Source organism: Mobula hypostoma, chromosome 12 (assembly GCF_963921235.1).
Source record: "Mobula hypostoma chromosome 12, sMobHyp1.1, whole genome shotgun sequence".
Taxonomy (NCBI): Eukaryota; Metazoa; Chordata; class Chondrichthyes; order Myliobatiformes; family Myliobatidae; genus Mobula; species Mobula hypostoma.
In genome coordinates this window covers 95,371,349-95,387,579 of record NC_086108.1, presented here as the reverse complement: position 1 = coordinate 95,387,579, position 16,231 = coordinate 95,371,349, and the positions used below count along the sequence as shown (strand labels likewise).

At 39.5% G+C, this 16,231-nt stretch overlaps 1 protein-coding gene across 6 annotated transcripts in view; it reads right to left on the bottom strand.

Moving 5' to 3' along the window:
* Positions 1–2,800: 2,800 nt before the first annotated feature.
* The window catches only part of evi5a (ecotropic viral integration site 5a), a 292,185-nt gene continuing 278,754 nt past the window's right edge, over positions 2,801–16,231 (bottom strand). For all 6 annotated transcript variants that reach the window (XM_063064647.1, XM_063064648.1, XM_063064649.1 and 3 more), the window contains one exon: positions 2,801–4,583. In XM_063064647.1, coding sequence (XP_062920717.1) covers positions 4,248–4,583 — 336 coding nt within the window. In that variant the 3' untranslated portion in view covers positions 2,801–4,247. The remainder of the gene's footprint in view (positions 4,584–16,231) is intronic.

The window sequence follows — 16,231 nt, the reverse complement described above, 5'->3', positions numbered from 1 at the left end:
ATTGAGAAGTAATCATGGGTTTTGTGCATCTGTATAAACTCTCAGCATGCTACAAAACAAAACATAACATTCTCTGTGGGTTTACAACATCACTGACCTTTGACCAGATGCCATGATAGATCATGAGGTATAGTTACTGTAAAAGACTCACACAACCACTTGATTCATTGAAGCAACAACCTGGCACTCAACGTCAGTAAGACAAAAGAGCTGACTGTGGACTTCAGGAAGGGTAAGACGAAGGAATACATACCAATCCTCATAGAGGGACCAGAAGTGGAGAGAGTGAGCAGCTTCAAGTTCCTGGGTCTCAAGATCTCTGAGGATCTAACCTGGTCCCAACATATCAATGTAGTTATAAAGAAAGTAAGACTATACTTCATTAGGAATTTGAAGAGATTTGGCATGTCAACAAATACGCTCAAAAACTTCTATAGTTGTACTGTGGAGAGTATTCTGATAGGTTGCATCACTGTCTGGTATGGAGGGGCTACTGCACAGGACTGAAAGAAGCTGCAGAAGGTTGTAAATCTAGTCAGCTCCATCTTGGGCGTTAGCCTACAAAGTACCCAGGACATCTTCAGGGAGCGGTGTCTCAGAAAGCCAGTGTCCATTATTAAGGACGTCCAGCACCCAGGGCATGCCCTTTTCTCACTGTTAGCATCAGGTAGGAGGTACAGAAGCCTGAAGGCACCTACTCAGTGATTCAGGAACAGCTTCTTCCCCACTGCCATCCGATTCCTAAATGGACATTGAATGTTTGGACACTGCCTTACTTTTTAAAAAAAACAGTATTTCTGTGCATGTTTTTTAAAAAATCCATTCAATATATGTAATTTATTTATTATTATTTTTCTCTCTGCTAGATTATGTATTGCATTGAACTGCTGCTGCTAAGTTAACAAATTTCACGTCACATGCTGGTGATAATAACGCTGATTCTGATTCCGAAGACCAACTTGCAAATACTGGAAATTCTTACAATTCACTTATATCAATCAGTTGTAATGGAGATTTACTCATAAAACACATTTATGCAGAAATTGTTTATTTAAAGAACCCAGGAATCAGAACTAAAAAATAAAACTATATGGACTTCTCCCAAGAAAATGTAACAGTTTTGTCAGAATGAACGGAAGATAGTTTAATTTCAACCCGTCACTTGGTGATTAGCTTGATTTACCATAAATAGTATTGTTACAATCTGCAACCTTTTCTTTTTGTGTTTTAGTAGGTGTTGTTCACTAAATCACAACCTCCCTATAAGTCTTTCTGTGGCTTCCTTCGACCTCCCCTTCACTTCAGCGCTAGCCTGCCAAAAGTAATGATGCCCTTTTTGCTGAATTGGACAAGGCCCAGTATCTTTTAAATTATACTAAGAGTTTGGCACCAGGAAATAAAGCATCCTCTGTCAAGCAAGAGCAACTTGCAAATATTGGAACTTTCAAACTTGGAACAAGATTGATCCAAAAAAAGTGCACTTTATTGGCCTCTGTGACTATGGATATCATTTCCCTTCACTTCAGGGACAGGGATAAATCATCTGGTGAAGGATCACAGAATAACAGGCAAATGGGAGCAGGGAACTCAAAGTACCAATATACCTGATGTTAAATACCAAACGTTATACAACAACTGAATGACCCCGCTTCCAACGTAAATCTCAAAAGGGAAAAATAAATCGGAAGAAACAGCAGCAACAAGGTGAAGCTTATTAGAAACTTTGTAGTAGAGAAACTACAGTTGGAAAATGTTCAATATAGAAAGTGAAAACTTTTGGGGAATAATTTACTTTTACATTGAAATTGACAGATGGAAATGTACTGTGGAAATAAATAATAGACCAGTTATATATACTTAATATACAAAATGTCCTTTGAATTCTCAATGCTTTGCTGGAAATGCAGGTAAAATTTTGTTATGCCTGAACAAGATGCTGCTAGATACTTGTTTGAAGGAGAAATTGTCTACACTACTCCTGTGAACATATACTCTGTGGCCACTTTATCAGGTACAGGAGTGGGACCCGGTCTGGTCTTCTGCTGCTGTAGCCTATCCACTTCAAGGTTTAACTTGTTGGGCATTCAGAGATGCTCTTCTACACACCACTGTTGCAATGCATGGTTATCTGAGTTATTGCTGCCTTCCTGTCAGCTTGAACCAGTCTGACCATTCTCCTCTGACCTCTCTCAATAACAAGGCATTTTCACCCACAGACCTGCCACTCACTGGATATTTGTTTGTTTTTCGCACCATCCTCTGTAAACCATAGAAATTTGTGTGTGTGAAAATCCCAGGAGATTAGCAGCCCACCTGGCATCAGCAGTCAAAATCACTTAGATCACATTTCTTCACCATTCTCATGTTTGGTCTGAACAAAAACGGAACCTCTTGACCATGTCTGCATGCTTTTATGCACTGAGTTGCTGCCACATGATTGGCTGATTAGATATTTACATTAACAAGGTGTTCAAATGTACATAGAGAGGCCACTGAGTGCAAACTTCCACTGAAAAAAATGTACACTTCCACTGAATTCAGAATGTATTGCTGGAAATTCAGGTGAAACTTTGTTATGCCTCAACGAGATTCTGCTAAAATACTTCCTTCAGTGTATATATCATTTCTCAGCAAGATAAAAACAGAACACTAGCACCAAACTATGGGTTCAGTTATTTGATTATAAATTAGTAACAAGGATTAGAAATCTTTAAAAAATTTAAAGATAAATTAAATCATTAAAACAATTTACCTAAAGTAATTGTGAAATTAATCTCTAGCCACATAAGAATTTTCCTGGTGAAAGATACCAACAGTTTATTTGTGGACATGAGGAATTTTACAATTTTAAAACATGGAACAATGTCTATAATTTGCATTCCCTTTTCAGTTTTAATAATCCGTTACATCAGTAATGGAAAAATCACATAAAGAAGATACAGTACGATCCCATTAAAATTGTGAAAAGTTTATTGTAATTCTGTTATAATTTATAGTTAAAAGAGAAGCACTGATAGTGTTTATACAAGCATTCTCATTAGTGAAGTGAAAAAGCTAGTGTTAACAACTGCCAAGCAGAGCTAACATATATTTAACAAAGATATTTTCTGAGGAGGTTTTCTTATTTCTGCATAACAGAGTTTCCTGATAGTGTTTCTGCATTTCCTCGAATGGTATAAACTCGGTAATCAGTCCATGCCTATGTTGAAATCTCCAATTCTGAAGTGGTTGATTTACACAATGACAGAAATGCAATCCTATGCATTCTCAGTTAAGAATAAAACATAGTTATATTAAGGTTCAACTATATTTCTCTGTCATAGCAAATTAGCATGTAAAATTAGATATTGCTGGAACACATATCACTGGTACATCACTTTGTATCAGACACTTCAAATGAAAACTCAGCATAAACTAAAATGGGTGAAAATGGGTGAATGTATAAACAGCAATCTCAGCATTTGATTTTTTTTTACTTAAAAAAGTAATTTTTTGAAGAAATGGATTGTTGTGCTGGGACCCTAAGCAAGATCATGATATACCATACAGTGAATCTGTGTCCTTAACATGTTCCAATCGCTTGTTTTTGTACTCCAATGCTCAAATAGGATCGCTGACCAACAGACTCCTGGCCAAACTTGCCTTGCCTTAAAGGCACAAGATCTATTTGTACGACTGTCATGGTACATTTATAAAAAAACAAAATGTGTTCTCTTTAGCATAAAATACAATTAATATTGCACAAGATGATGCATCTTTTCCATAATCAACCATTATCCCAAGAGCTCACAATTCCATTGACTGAAGTATCAAGCAAAGGGAAAATAAAACCCCCCTTTTCTCTAAATAAATTAGGAAGTGTGTATTTCAAGTTTAAGAAGACAAATGAAGATACTGTATATAATACTGTCAATATCTCATTTCCTGTCCATTTTACAAGCCCTCTCTTGTTTTAGCATCTGGCAACAATTATTTGGGAAAGGTTTTGGCAGAGATTAAGGCAGACAAAAGAACAGGTAAAACGACATCCTCCTTGCAACCCCTCCCCCCCCTTCCAAAACAAAATATACAGTATGAAATCTGGTGCTTTGTCTCCACTATTTCAATGGTAGACCCCCATGTAATTTCTCATATCAGTCCCTTTAGTTTAATCAGCAGGCAAGACTGAAAACTGCATTCAAGTCTGAATGACTGGAGCCCATCTGGTCTTTGAAATGAACCAGAAAGCCTCACATTCACAGTGATGGTCACACGGTGGTGGAGAAAGATTCCGTATGGTCCTGCCCCTTTGTGCAGACATTCTGACTAATCTGGCTGTAGTGACAAGGATGCAGCGCTGTATCCTCACTGTCACTGTCTGTACTGTCCTCACTGTCCTTATCATTAGCTTCCATTTGTACATTTCTGCTGAGGTGGTGAAAATGGTGAGGGACACCCCGAAGACCACGAACCCTCAGAGTATTTGGAATCAGATCTTCATCAGAGGAGTGGAATGAGTCATCGTCAGCGATGTGATTCACAATGTGGATCCGATCAAAAGTGTGTCGGTCTGAGAAGTCCCTCTGCCCTTTTAGGCACATGACCTGTTGAAAAAGGAGATTATTATTGACCACCTTCACAATTTTTAAACTACAAATTATTTTATATAATGAAAGACCTGAAATGAACCTAAAATTTACGTTGCAGTAAACATTTCTGGTCACAGTCACTTTCCTCAGAGAAGTTCTCCAAAATAACCAACTTCCATTTTTTTTTGTGTCATGCTTCCACTGGTCTGGATACTCACCAATCAATCAGCCTTTGATCAAATGATTTGAGTATTTCAGGTAACTGCAAGTAAACTATGCCTTGAATTCAGCTAACCAATCACAGGTAAACAGAACAACACCCAGCTCCCCTTCCCTTGTTCTGATGAAGATATGAATGTAATTATATTGGTCTATCACTGTAAACATTAATGGCCTGAAAGAAATAAACTCACAGAACCCAAATGTCTTGCCATAAGTTGTGTAGTGCAGATACATAGATTACAATTCCGAAGGAACAGCTTCATCAGACCTCTTTAGACAAAGGATTAAAACACCCGGAATCCAGTCCTTTCTCTTTCCATATGATTGCAAATCTGCTTTTACCCATTCCCCTCACATTCCTTCCCCACTCCTAACAGCCCAGATACACATCTTTTTACTTTTTTCTCAACTAAACTGGTATAAAAGGTTACTACAAGCAGGACTTGCTATGTTATTATTTTGTTCAGGGCAAGACAATTATAAAATGATTGGAGGGAAATAAAATACCATACTGCTTGGGAAGCAATTTGACAATAAATTCACTCAAACTCAGTCAACGTTAGATCTGGAAGTATGATCTAAACTTTGAAAACACGGATATCTTAATACTGCTCGAAAAAATAATTTTAAGAAAGTGTTGAAAATCCCAGTTTCCAAGGAATAACTGATTAGAATTGGAAAAATGTCTATTACATATCAATTATTCTCTCTCAATAGCACACAACAATGCAAGGAAACTCACAATCTAACCAGAAATCCAAACAGGGAGAATACATGCAAAAGATGTTAGCGTGCCAAGATTCTTAATCTTTTCACTCTACACAGAAGTAATTCTTGTTACATTAGTAAATTAGTCAAGTATCCAGTTGTTAAAAAAAACCCTTTATCCCAAAGAGGGATAAGTACACAAGACAACCATTTTGATTGTGCATGAACATATTTTGAAAAAAAAATCCAACTATATGGGAAGGAATTACAGATTAAATTCACACAAAATGTCACTCACTGGTTAGCCATGTAAAATTGATCTAACCTTCATACAAACCATGGACATGTAATGAGAATGATTACATTGTTGTCAGTGGAAGATTCACTCATACAAATGCAAGTGGTATGAATTGCACCAGTTAGAATGGACTGGGGACATATACAATTACTTACCTGAAGGAGACTGCCCCAGTCCGTTATGCATGTGGTGGAAGGAGGGAGCAAAAAAAGAGCAATTTAGCAGAGGTAATACTATTCACACCACAGCACTAAAGATTCACTATGGCTGAATCTGAAGCTCCAGACACGAGTAAATCCTGGTGAATAGGAGCTATTAATCTATAATTACAGTCCTCTGGACTTTTCCTAAAAGATGGGGATTGTCAGTAGGAAACAACTCAGTGTGCATTACTTGGGCAAGGTTATCATCTCAACATCCTTGCTTTACATAGGCCTAGGGAGAACGCTGGGATTGTGACAGGTATAATGATAGCGAGAAGCTTACTTGCAGTATCATTGAGCCACTGCACCACTTTTCTCTCTAACCAGAAACACGCAGGACAACTATCTCAGCACAGAATAAAACCCTAGACCTCACTGATGTACATGCAGTTTCACTATATGCAGGCTAAAGTTGTGGTCATCACAGAACTCAGGAAATTCCACAAATGCTGGAAATCCAAAGCGACACAGAATGCTGGAGAAACTCAGGTCTGGCAGCATCTATGGAAATGAGTAAACAGTCAGTGTTTCAAGCCAACACTCCTCATCAGGACTGGAAAGGAAGGGGGTGGAAGCCAGAATAAAAAATAGTGGGGGAAAGCCAAGGCGTATAGCTAGAAGGTGATAGGTGAAACCAGACGGGTGGGAAAAGTAAAGAGGAGGGACACCAGGCGGACATGACAGGCAGGTAAGGAGAAGAGGTAAGAAGCCAAAGTGGGAAAATGAACAGGAGGCAAGGCGGAGGGGAAAAATTACAGGAAGTTGGAGAAATTGAGTTGATTGGTAAGTGAGGATAACAGATGAGATAAGAGGGGAATTAAAGAGGGGAGGAGGAAAGGGAAAATTATCAGAAGTTGGAGACTTCTATACCCCTAAGTAACAGTATAAACAAATGTAAATCTTCTATAGAAAAAAAACAATGGCTTTCTTTATTGTAATTTTTCATTATGCTGTTTCTTTTCAGATAGCAATGATCCTAGGAGTTTCATCTCAGCAACCATTTTCGATGGAGATCTACGAGTAACCACATCGTTCATACAGTACCTCACAAATGAATCCATAGGCTACAGTGATGCTCGGCTATCAGAGATTATGGTAGCAGTAAGCATTGGCAAACAACCAGAGGATCATCACCCAGTGAAAATTACAAATCAAAATCAATCCATGGAACCAGAAATGGCTCCAAGATTCCCCAATGTTTTGTCATTTCTGCTGCAGATAATAGGATATTGTTTGCCAAAAGGTTTTGCAAATATACAGCTGCTAACATTTCCATATGTGCACAATAGACCATAACCATTGTAAGGACTACTTCAAAAATTACATTTTAAAAAATCCATCTTCCCCCACACCTGGCTTCACTTGTCCCCCTCTAGCGTGTACTCCTTCCCCTGCCCCATCTTCTTATTCTGGCTTCTTTCCCCTTCTTGTCCTGATGAAGGGCCTCAGTCTGAAATGTCAACTGTTTATTCCTTTCCATAGATGATGCCTGATCTGCTGTTCCTCCAGCATTTTGTGTGTGTCACTCTGAATTTCCAGCATCTGCAAAATCTCATGTTTATTTTTAAATATTGTTTTAAATACCAGCAGCACACTGATACTTGGTATGGACTGACATACATCGGTGTAATCCAAGTTTTAATGAACCATTCATGCTTGCTTGGTGTTAAGAGATAATACACTTGAAATGCTTTCCCAATAGTCTAGTATCTGTGAACTGAAAGATTCCTGCCAGCTTCTATTTTAATGCCAGAGACATAAAGTTGAACTTGCTCAACATTATTTCACCAGTGTGGTCTTATTGCTTTTTTCTCAAAATGCACCCAAATTTGTAGTACAGTAGTGTTGGTTCCTTGTGTTAGCAGTAGAAGACCCAACTTTCTTGGGCTTTGGTCAAGGGAAGTGGTTATTTGGCAGCATTTTAAGATGGGTGGTGAATAACAAGAACTAGACCGAGCTTGGGAGTGTACTGGTGTGATCGCAGTTCACACGAAATCATTGATCAAAATCTCAAAGACTCTGCATTTTTGAGTATGTAACTTCACCAATAGCAGAGCTAACTTCTGGAAAATACTAGTTCCCTTAACTAATTGTAGGACTCCCTCTCTACAGCTGAATATTCTGAATTTGGTAAAGCTCTTGTGCTCTTTTGCCAAGACCCTCACTTCTGTGATTCTGTTTGGAGTAAGATTTAAGACCTCATTGCTACAGGGAGTATGGACCATGAGTTTTAGCAAATATTTTTGAACACAGATGCCCAAAAACTCCATTCATCATTTCTCCCAACCAGCTCGAACTGTTCTTAGAGGACCACCAATTTTAATCATTTCAGAATAATGAATCAGTCTGTGTCTCAGCTGAACATCTTGCATTCAACTATCCTGGCCATGCTAACCCTTGGGGCCTCAAACTTGAGACTCTGCTGCGGATAATTGCCCCACAGAGTGGAAAACCTACAAGAGGCAAGTTGGTTCAGGCAACAGAACTCAAGGCTCAGACCATGGATGCCCAATGGCCCTGTCTCTAAATATCTTTGATAACCATGGGTACACAAAAATGGTTGGAAAAAAATGTGATTTAATGTATTAAAAATATTACTTTCAATGAAAAAATATCTTACATAGAATAATATTAAGGTAGAGGAAAAAAGAAAACTCCACTTAGCTTTTCATGCCAGATGAAACACTGACTTCTCTAACTTCCGTTAATGCCCCACCTCCCCTTCGTACCCCATCTTACTTATTTATTTATTATTTATTTTTTTTTCTCTCTCTTTTTTCTGCCTCTGTCCCTCTCACTATAACTCCTTGCCAATCCTCTGGGCTCCCCTCCCCCTTCTTTCTCCCTCGGCCTCCCGTCCCATGATCCTCTCCCTTCTCCAGCCTTGTATCCCTTTTGCCAATCAACTTTCCAGCTCTTAGCTCCACCCCTCCCCCTCCTGTCTTCTCCCATCAGTTCGGATCTCCCCCTCCCACTTTCAAATCTCTTTCTATCTCTTCTTTCAGTTAGACCTGATGAAGGTCTCGGCCTGAAACATTGACTGTACCTCTTCCTATAGACGCCGCCTGGCCTGCTGCGTTCACCAGCATTTTTTATGTGTGTTGCTTGAATTTCCAGCAGCTGCAGATCTCCTCGTGCTTGTGTTATCTATTGCAAGTTCTGTTTCTTTGTGGCTTTTTGTTTGTAGAATACTCCTCTCTGTTTTGCTGCTTAAAGGCCCTCCTTATTGCCTATTTACTTTGTCAACCAGAATATTAAAACTTGGGCGATGCCCCATGAACAAAATCCAATGGTCAGAACTTAACCATCTCTTAGAAGTCTATTCCCCTCCATACCAGATCAACGTTCCAGCAACATTATGAGCAATCTAACATTTTTCTCCTCGAGACATCCTCAGATATTAATGATTATACAGGAAATTTTATTTCATCTTCAAAGATAACTTCTCAAATTTCCTTTGCAACTTCTCCATGACTTCATTGCACAATTAGTCAATATGAATCTTAACTTATGACAGTTTCTTCCCACCCAATCTGTTAGTTCCCATCCAGAGTGCCTGGTCAGTATTGCAAATCAGGCTTTGTGTACATCTTTCACAGAACTTTCCCCTGACCCACTTCTAACTTGCAGATGGAAGGAAAGTCATTGAAGAAGCAGCTAAAGATGGCTGGGTCTGATATTGCCTTCAGGACCTTCTGCAATGATGTTGTCAGATGATTGATTTCTAATAACCACAACTATCTTTAAAAGAGTGATCAGGGTTACCATGTTTCAGTAATAGTGAAAGGTAAACATGGCAAGATGAAGGCACCATGCACCTGTCTAACTTGAATGTTTGACTTTGTTTAGTTAATAAACAATTAAACTTATACCAACGGTTGGTGTCTTCTGGCCCGTTTACTGAATCAACAAATCTGCTCCCATGCAAAATGTTAAGCAAGGGCTGATAAATCCCTGGGAGAGATGAGATCTCTCTCAGGTTGCCATGGAAAGGAAAGAAATAGCGCTAGTGTTCATGAAGACTTTTGCATCTTTGTTGCTGTTAGTGAAGTACTGGAGGATTGCTAACATTCTTATATTTAAGATGGGTAGCAGGGATAAGCTGAATAACAAAAGGCCAGTGAGTCAGCGGTAGGGAAATTATTGGAAAGACGTTCTAAGAAATAGGATATATGTATATAATAGGATATACAAGAAATAGGAAAAGCAGGGGTTGATCAGAAATGGTATGGATTTGTGTGGGGGAATCCTGTCTCAGAAGTGAAGGAAAATACAAAATTTTGAAAGACCATAAGATAAAAGACCAGAACTAGGCCAGTCAGCCCCTCTGCTCCGTCATTCCATCACAGTTGATTTATTAGCCCTCTCGACCCCATTCTCCAGGTCTTCTCCCCGTAATCTTTGATACCCTTACTAATCATGAACCTATTAATCTTTGCTTTAAATATACCTAATGACTTGGCCCCCACAGCCATCTGTGGCAATTAATTCCACAGATTCACCGGTGTCTGGCTAAGGCAATTCCTCCTCCCCTCGGTTCTAAAGGGGTGTCCTTGCATTCTGAAGCTGCACCCTCTGGTCTGAGACTCCCCACTGTAAGAAACATCCTCTACATGTGCACTCTATCTTGTCCTTTCTATATTCTTTGACTCTGGGGCCATTCTCTCTGGTTCCAGATTCCTCCACTACTGGAAATATCCTCTCCACATCCACTCTATCCAGGCCTTTCAATATTCAGCTGGTTTCAATAAGATACTCCCTCATCCTACTATGGTTCCATGAGTAATGGCCCAAAGCCATCAAATGTTCCTCAGACATTAACCCTTTCATTCCTGGGATCATTCTGCAGCCTTTCCAATGCCAACAGACCCTTTCTTAGATAAGGGGCTCACAATAATACTTCAAATATTGTCTGACAAACACTTTACAAAGGCCTCAACAATAAACCCCTGCTCTTATGTTCTAATCCTTTCAAAATGAATGTGCCTTCCTTAGTACTGACTCACCATTAAAGTCAGCCCATCATGCAAATTAGGGAACTCTGCATTATAACTCCCAAGTACTTTTGCACCTCTGATTTCTGAATACTCTCCCATTTAGGAAACAGCCTACACATTTATTCATTCTACCAGAGTGCATTACCATACACTTTCCTACACTGTATTGCATCTGCCACTTCTTTAACCCGTCTTCAAACTTATTCAAGGCCCTCTGCAGATTATGTCCTTCCTCAACACTATCTGCTCCTCCACCTATCTTTTCGTCATCCACAAAATTGGCCACAAAGCCATCAATTCCATCATCCAGATCATTGATATATAAAATGAAAAGTAATGGGCTCAACACTGACCCCTGGGGAACACCCCTAATCACCAGCCAATCAGAAAAGGCCTGCTTTATTCCCATTCTTTGCCTCATGTCAGTCAGCCAATCCTCAATCCTTGCTACCATTCTTCCACAATGCAACATTAGCCACCTTCCAGTCTTCCAGAACTTCAGCAGAAGCCAACATCTCCAAAAGGGCATCTGTACATGATCCTCCCACAGAGCAAGTAAGATTGGTCAGGTTGCAGTTGTTCCAATTGAATTCTGTGTATTCTAGGTAATATAGCTCAGGAAGGCTACATTAGCTTGGAAAGGCCTGCTACGTAAATTTCCCAGGAATGTGACTGCAATTCAAGAGTCAAATTACCAAAATGATTACATAGAATCATTCTATGTAATCATTTTGAAAACTCAATAAAAATTATATTAAAAAAGAGTCAAATTACCAGGCCCATAAAGTGGATAATATTATGCAAAGTGATTGTAAACTAAAATGTGTATTCAGAAGAATATATATTAAAAATAATGCCACATATCACAGTGTGTGGTAGCATGAGGCCATAGAGACTATGATAGAGAGCTACAGCTCACCCCATGAGGAATTTCCAAGTTTAATTTATTAAGGGGCTCCACACTGAAAATAGAATAGAAATGATGGCAGAGAAATCCACCATTTGACTCACCAAGTCTCCAGCAACTCAATATCCCATTTCCTCATTTTGTCTCAGTAGCCTTTTAAAGATTATTTCCCTTTGAGGCGCTAACTGACTCCAATGTAAATTTTGATGATTTTAACTCCCATACTAGTGATTAAACAAACTCTGCTGCTCAAATGGAGTCATTTTTTTTTAAAGTGTTGCAATCTATGCTCACAATCCCCACACCGTATTCTTAAAAGGGAAGCAAATATGTTGTTTTAAAATGGATGTTATGGCATAATACAGCAAAACCATACCCATTTCCACTACTTTTACAAACAGCAAGATCCAGATCACAACCACACTCTGCATTAAAGTTTTTTTCCACACATCTCCATTTCTTTTGCCTATCATTTTGATTCTATGCCCCCGGTCTTTGAACTACCTTCAAAGTGGAAAACCTTTTTTTTTAAAACAGAACACGCCATGCCCTTGAGCTTCTCAAACACATCCCCACCTTTTTTTTTAAGATTATGAGGACACTCAGTCCTCGTTTATTGTCATTTAGAAATGCATGCATTAAAAAATGATACAATGTTCCTCCAGAATGATATCACAAGAAACACAGGACAAACCAAGACTAAAACTGACAAAACCACATAATTATAACATATAGTTACAACAGTGCAAAGCAATACGTAATTTGATAAAGAGCAGACCATGGGCACGGTAAAAAAAAGTCTCAAAGTCCCAATAGCCTCATCATCTCACGCAGACGGTAGAAGGGAGAAACTCTCCCCGCCAGGAGCCTCCAAGCACCGCAAACTTGCCGATGCAGCACCACTGGAAGCACCCGACCGCAGCGGACTCTGAAAACTTCGAGCCTCCGACACAGCCTCTCCGAGCACCATCTTCTGCCGAACGCTTTGACCCCGCCCCGGCCGCCGAGCAACAAGCAAAGCCGAGGACTCGGGGCCTTCCCCTCCGGAGATTTCGGACCACACAGTAGCAGCAGCAGCGAAGCAGGCATTTCAGAAGTTTCACCAGATGTTCCTTCGTGCTCTCACATCCGTCTCCATCAAATCAGGATTGTGCACAGGCACCCTACTTGACAAATGACAGACATCACCACCGGAGTGGCCGCTGTGAGCTGCGTTGCGCCGCCATCTTTGCTGCTTTATGGAAAACAACTCCATCTTTGGTGGTTTTAACTGAGGAGCTGAAATCTTCATCTCTGGAACCAATTTGGTAACCCTGTTCTGCATCATCACAATGCCCTTCAAATCTTCCTTAAAGAGTAGCCACTAAAGATTACACCCCACCTTTCAGGAACTAAGTTAAAATGCTGAAGCCAAAATACTCTAGAATAAAAGGCATTTATTGTGAAGCGAATCATTTCTATTAGGCCTGTGACTAACAGATTTATATTTCAAGGTCTAATTTATTGTCATTCAACCATACATATGTATACAGCTAAACAAAACACTGTTCCCCTGGGCGCAAGGTGCGAAACACAGTATATATAGTCACATACAACACAAACAGTGCCTATAAAAAGTATTCAACCCCCTTGGAAGTTTTCATGTTTTATTGTTTTATAACGATGAATCATAGTGGGTTTAATTTGGCTTTTTTTGGACACTGATCGACAGAAAAAGACTCTTGTGTCAAAATAAAAACAGATCTCTACGAAGTGATCTATATTAATATGGAATATAGGCTGAATGTGGGGAAATGGAAGTAACTCACATGGGAATCTTGGTTGGCAGGGACCAGTTGGGACAAAGTGCCTGTTCCATCCTATGTGACTCTACGTACATAAATTTGAGGAAAACGGCTGATGTATTTCTTTATGACATTTGGCCCTCAATCTATGCCAGCTCTGAGCAATCCCTCAAAACCCATTAGTTCACTTATTTCTCTATAATTTATGATACCAATCTCTCACACGTCAATCAATTACTGTCTCCCCGATTGTTTTCCTACCACTCAACTAGAGGTAATTTACAAAGGCCATTTAACCTATGGGGTAGCATGTCCTTGGGATGTGGGAGGAAACCAGAGCACCCGGAAGAACCCACGTGTTCAAAGATGATATGTAAGTTCCACACAGGTAGCTCTCAGGGCTGAAGGCTGGAACAATGAACCACAAGAGTACAGCAAACAAACTAGGGATGTAGTCTCACGTGAATTAGATTACAATAAAAATAACAGATTAAAACAGCAAAAGTTTAGTCAAACTTTATCCAATAAAAGTTATAAAATAATTTACTTTAAGTGGGAGAAAATATGAGGAATTAGGGAAAACTTAAATCTGGTAAAACATGGGCATCCAAATTGATACTGCTGAAAACCTGGAATCTTTTCCCCAAACATCCTTGGCTTGTTATGTTGTGATTATCTGCTTCTTTGCCGTGGCAAGGTTGCACTGAGATGATGCCGAGCAAGATCTGGCCAGCATATTGAAATGTCGCAGGCCAGTCACTGAGCACTTGAAGCACAATGCGCTCCAAGGGAATTTCAATTTGAGAGCTGAGAGCTGATAATGGGAAAGATCTTGCCCACGTGTGTGGATTGAGAGATTTGCAAAACAGGAAGTGGGAAGTGAACTTAGATATGACAACTCAAGTCTTTCAGATATTTAACTTTCAAGTCTTAATCTTTGTTTTGAAGCTTCTTTAGTTTGATGAAATGGCCTTTGACTCTATCATCCTTGATACTGATTGTACAGAATGAACTGCTGAACCACACCTTGTAAGGACACACACACTGGAAATGTTTATTTGCAGCACAGTCAGATTTTGAACCTGCATTTAACATTAAAAGCACATGTTATAAACTTAAACGTACTGAAAGATACAATCCAAAGTGGACCTGATAGAATTGGACAAAAATTTGTACACATTGAGAATAATTAGATGCAGCTCCCATGACAAACCACTTAACATTGTGGGTGCACCAGAAATGCATAATACTCAACATGGGTAAGTACATTTTTCAGAAAGGGAAATGTGCATGGATGTGAAAAACTTCATAAGACCATAAAACCATAACACATAGGAGCAGAATCAGGGCATTTGGCCCATCGAATCTGCCCCATCATTCCGTCTTGGCTGATTTATTCTTCTGCCTTCTCTCACTAACCTTTGGCCCTGACTAATCAAGAACCTATCAACCTCCACTTTAAATATATCCAATGACTTGGCATTCACAGCCATCTGCTGCAATGAATTCCACATATTCACCACTCTCTTGCTAAAGGAATTCCTTCTTATCTCTGTTCTAAATGGATGTTCCTCTATTCTGAGGCTGTGCCCTTCAGTACTAGACCCTTCCCCCAACTTTAGGAAACATCCACTCCACATCCACTCTACCTAGGCCTTTCAGAACTCGATAGGAACTCAATAAGACCCCACCCCCCATTTCTAAACTCCATCGAGTACGGGCCCAGAGCCATCAAATACTCGACATACATTCACTCTTTTATTCCCGAATCATTCTCATGAATCTCCTCTGGACTCTTTCCTATGCCAGCACATCTTTTCTTAGATGAGGGGCCAAACTGCTCACAATACTCCATTGCAGTCCGGCCAATTCCTTATAAAGCCTTAGCATTACATCCTTGCTTTTTATATTCTAGTCCTCTCAAAATAAATTTGCCTTCCTTACCACCAACTCAACCTGCAAGATACCTTTAGGGAATCCTGTATGAGGACTCCCAAGTCTCTCTGCATCTCTGATTATTTAAATTTCTGTCTATGTCCTTCTGCAGACTCACTGCTTCCTCAGCACTACCTGCCCCTCCATCTATCTTCAATTCGTAATTCAGAGGGATAGGGATATTCCAGACTCCCTTGCTAAGGCGATGGCTCAAGAGAGCCACATAAAAGAAAGATAGCTGCTTAAATTACTTGGGATGCACTGTTTTAATCCTTTAAGTTTACCTTGTGTATAATTAATATTATGATACCTGCTGATTTAAAAAAAAGTAACAGAATGCAGATGCTGCTGGTATTTATTTTTTATCCTAACTAACCCCTGAACTGAGTGACTTACTTAGTTTTTTCAGGTCAATTAAGAATTCACAGGTCTCACTGGTGGACCAAGACAAATTGGGCAAAGCTTTCAAATTTCAATTCCATGAAGAAAAAAGGTCAATTCAGTGTACGTTAAAACAATTATAGTGATACTTCATCCTGTCAATATCGAAATAGCTCATACAGCATCAGCCAAACCTGTGATCTCTACCACAAGAGCATTAATGCAAGA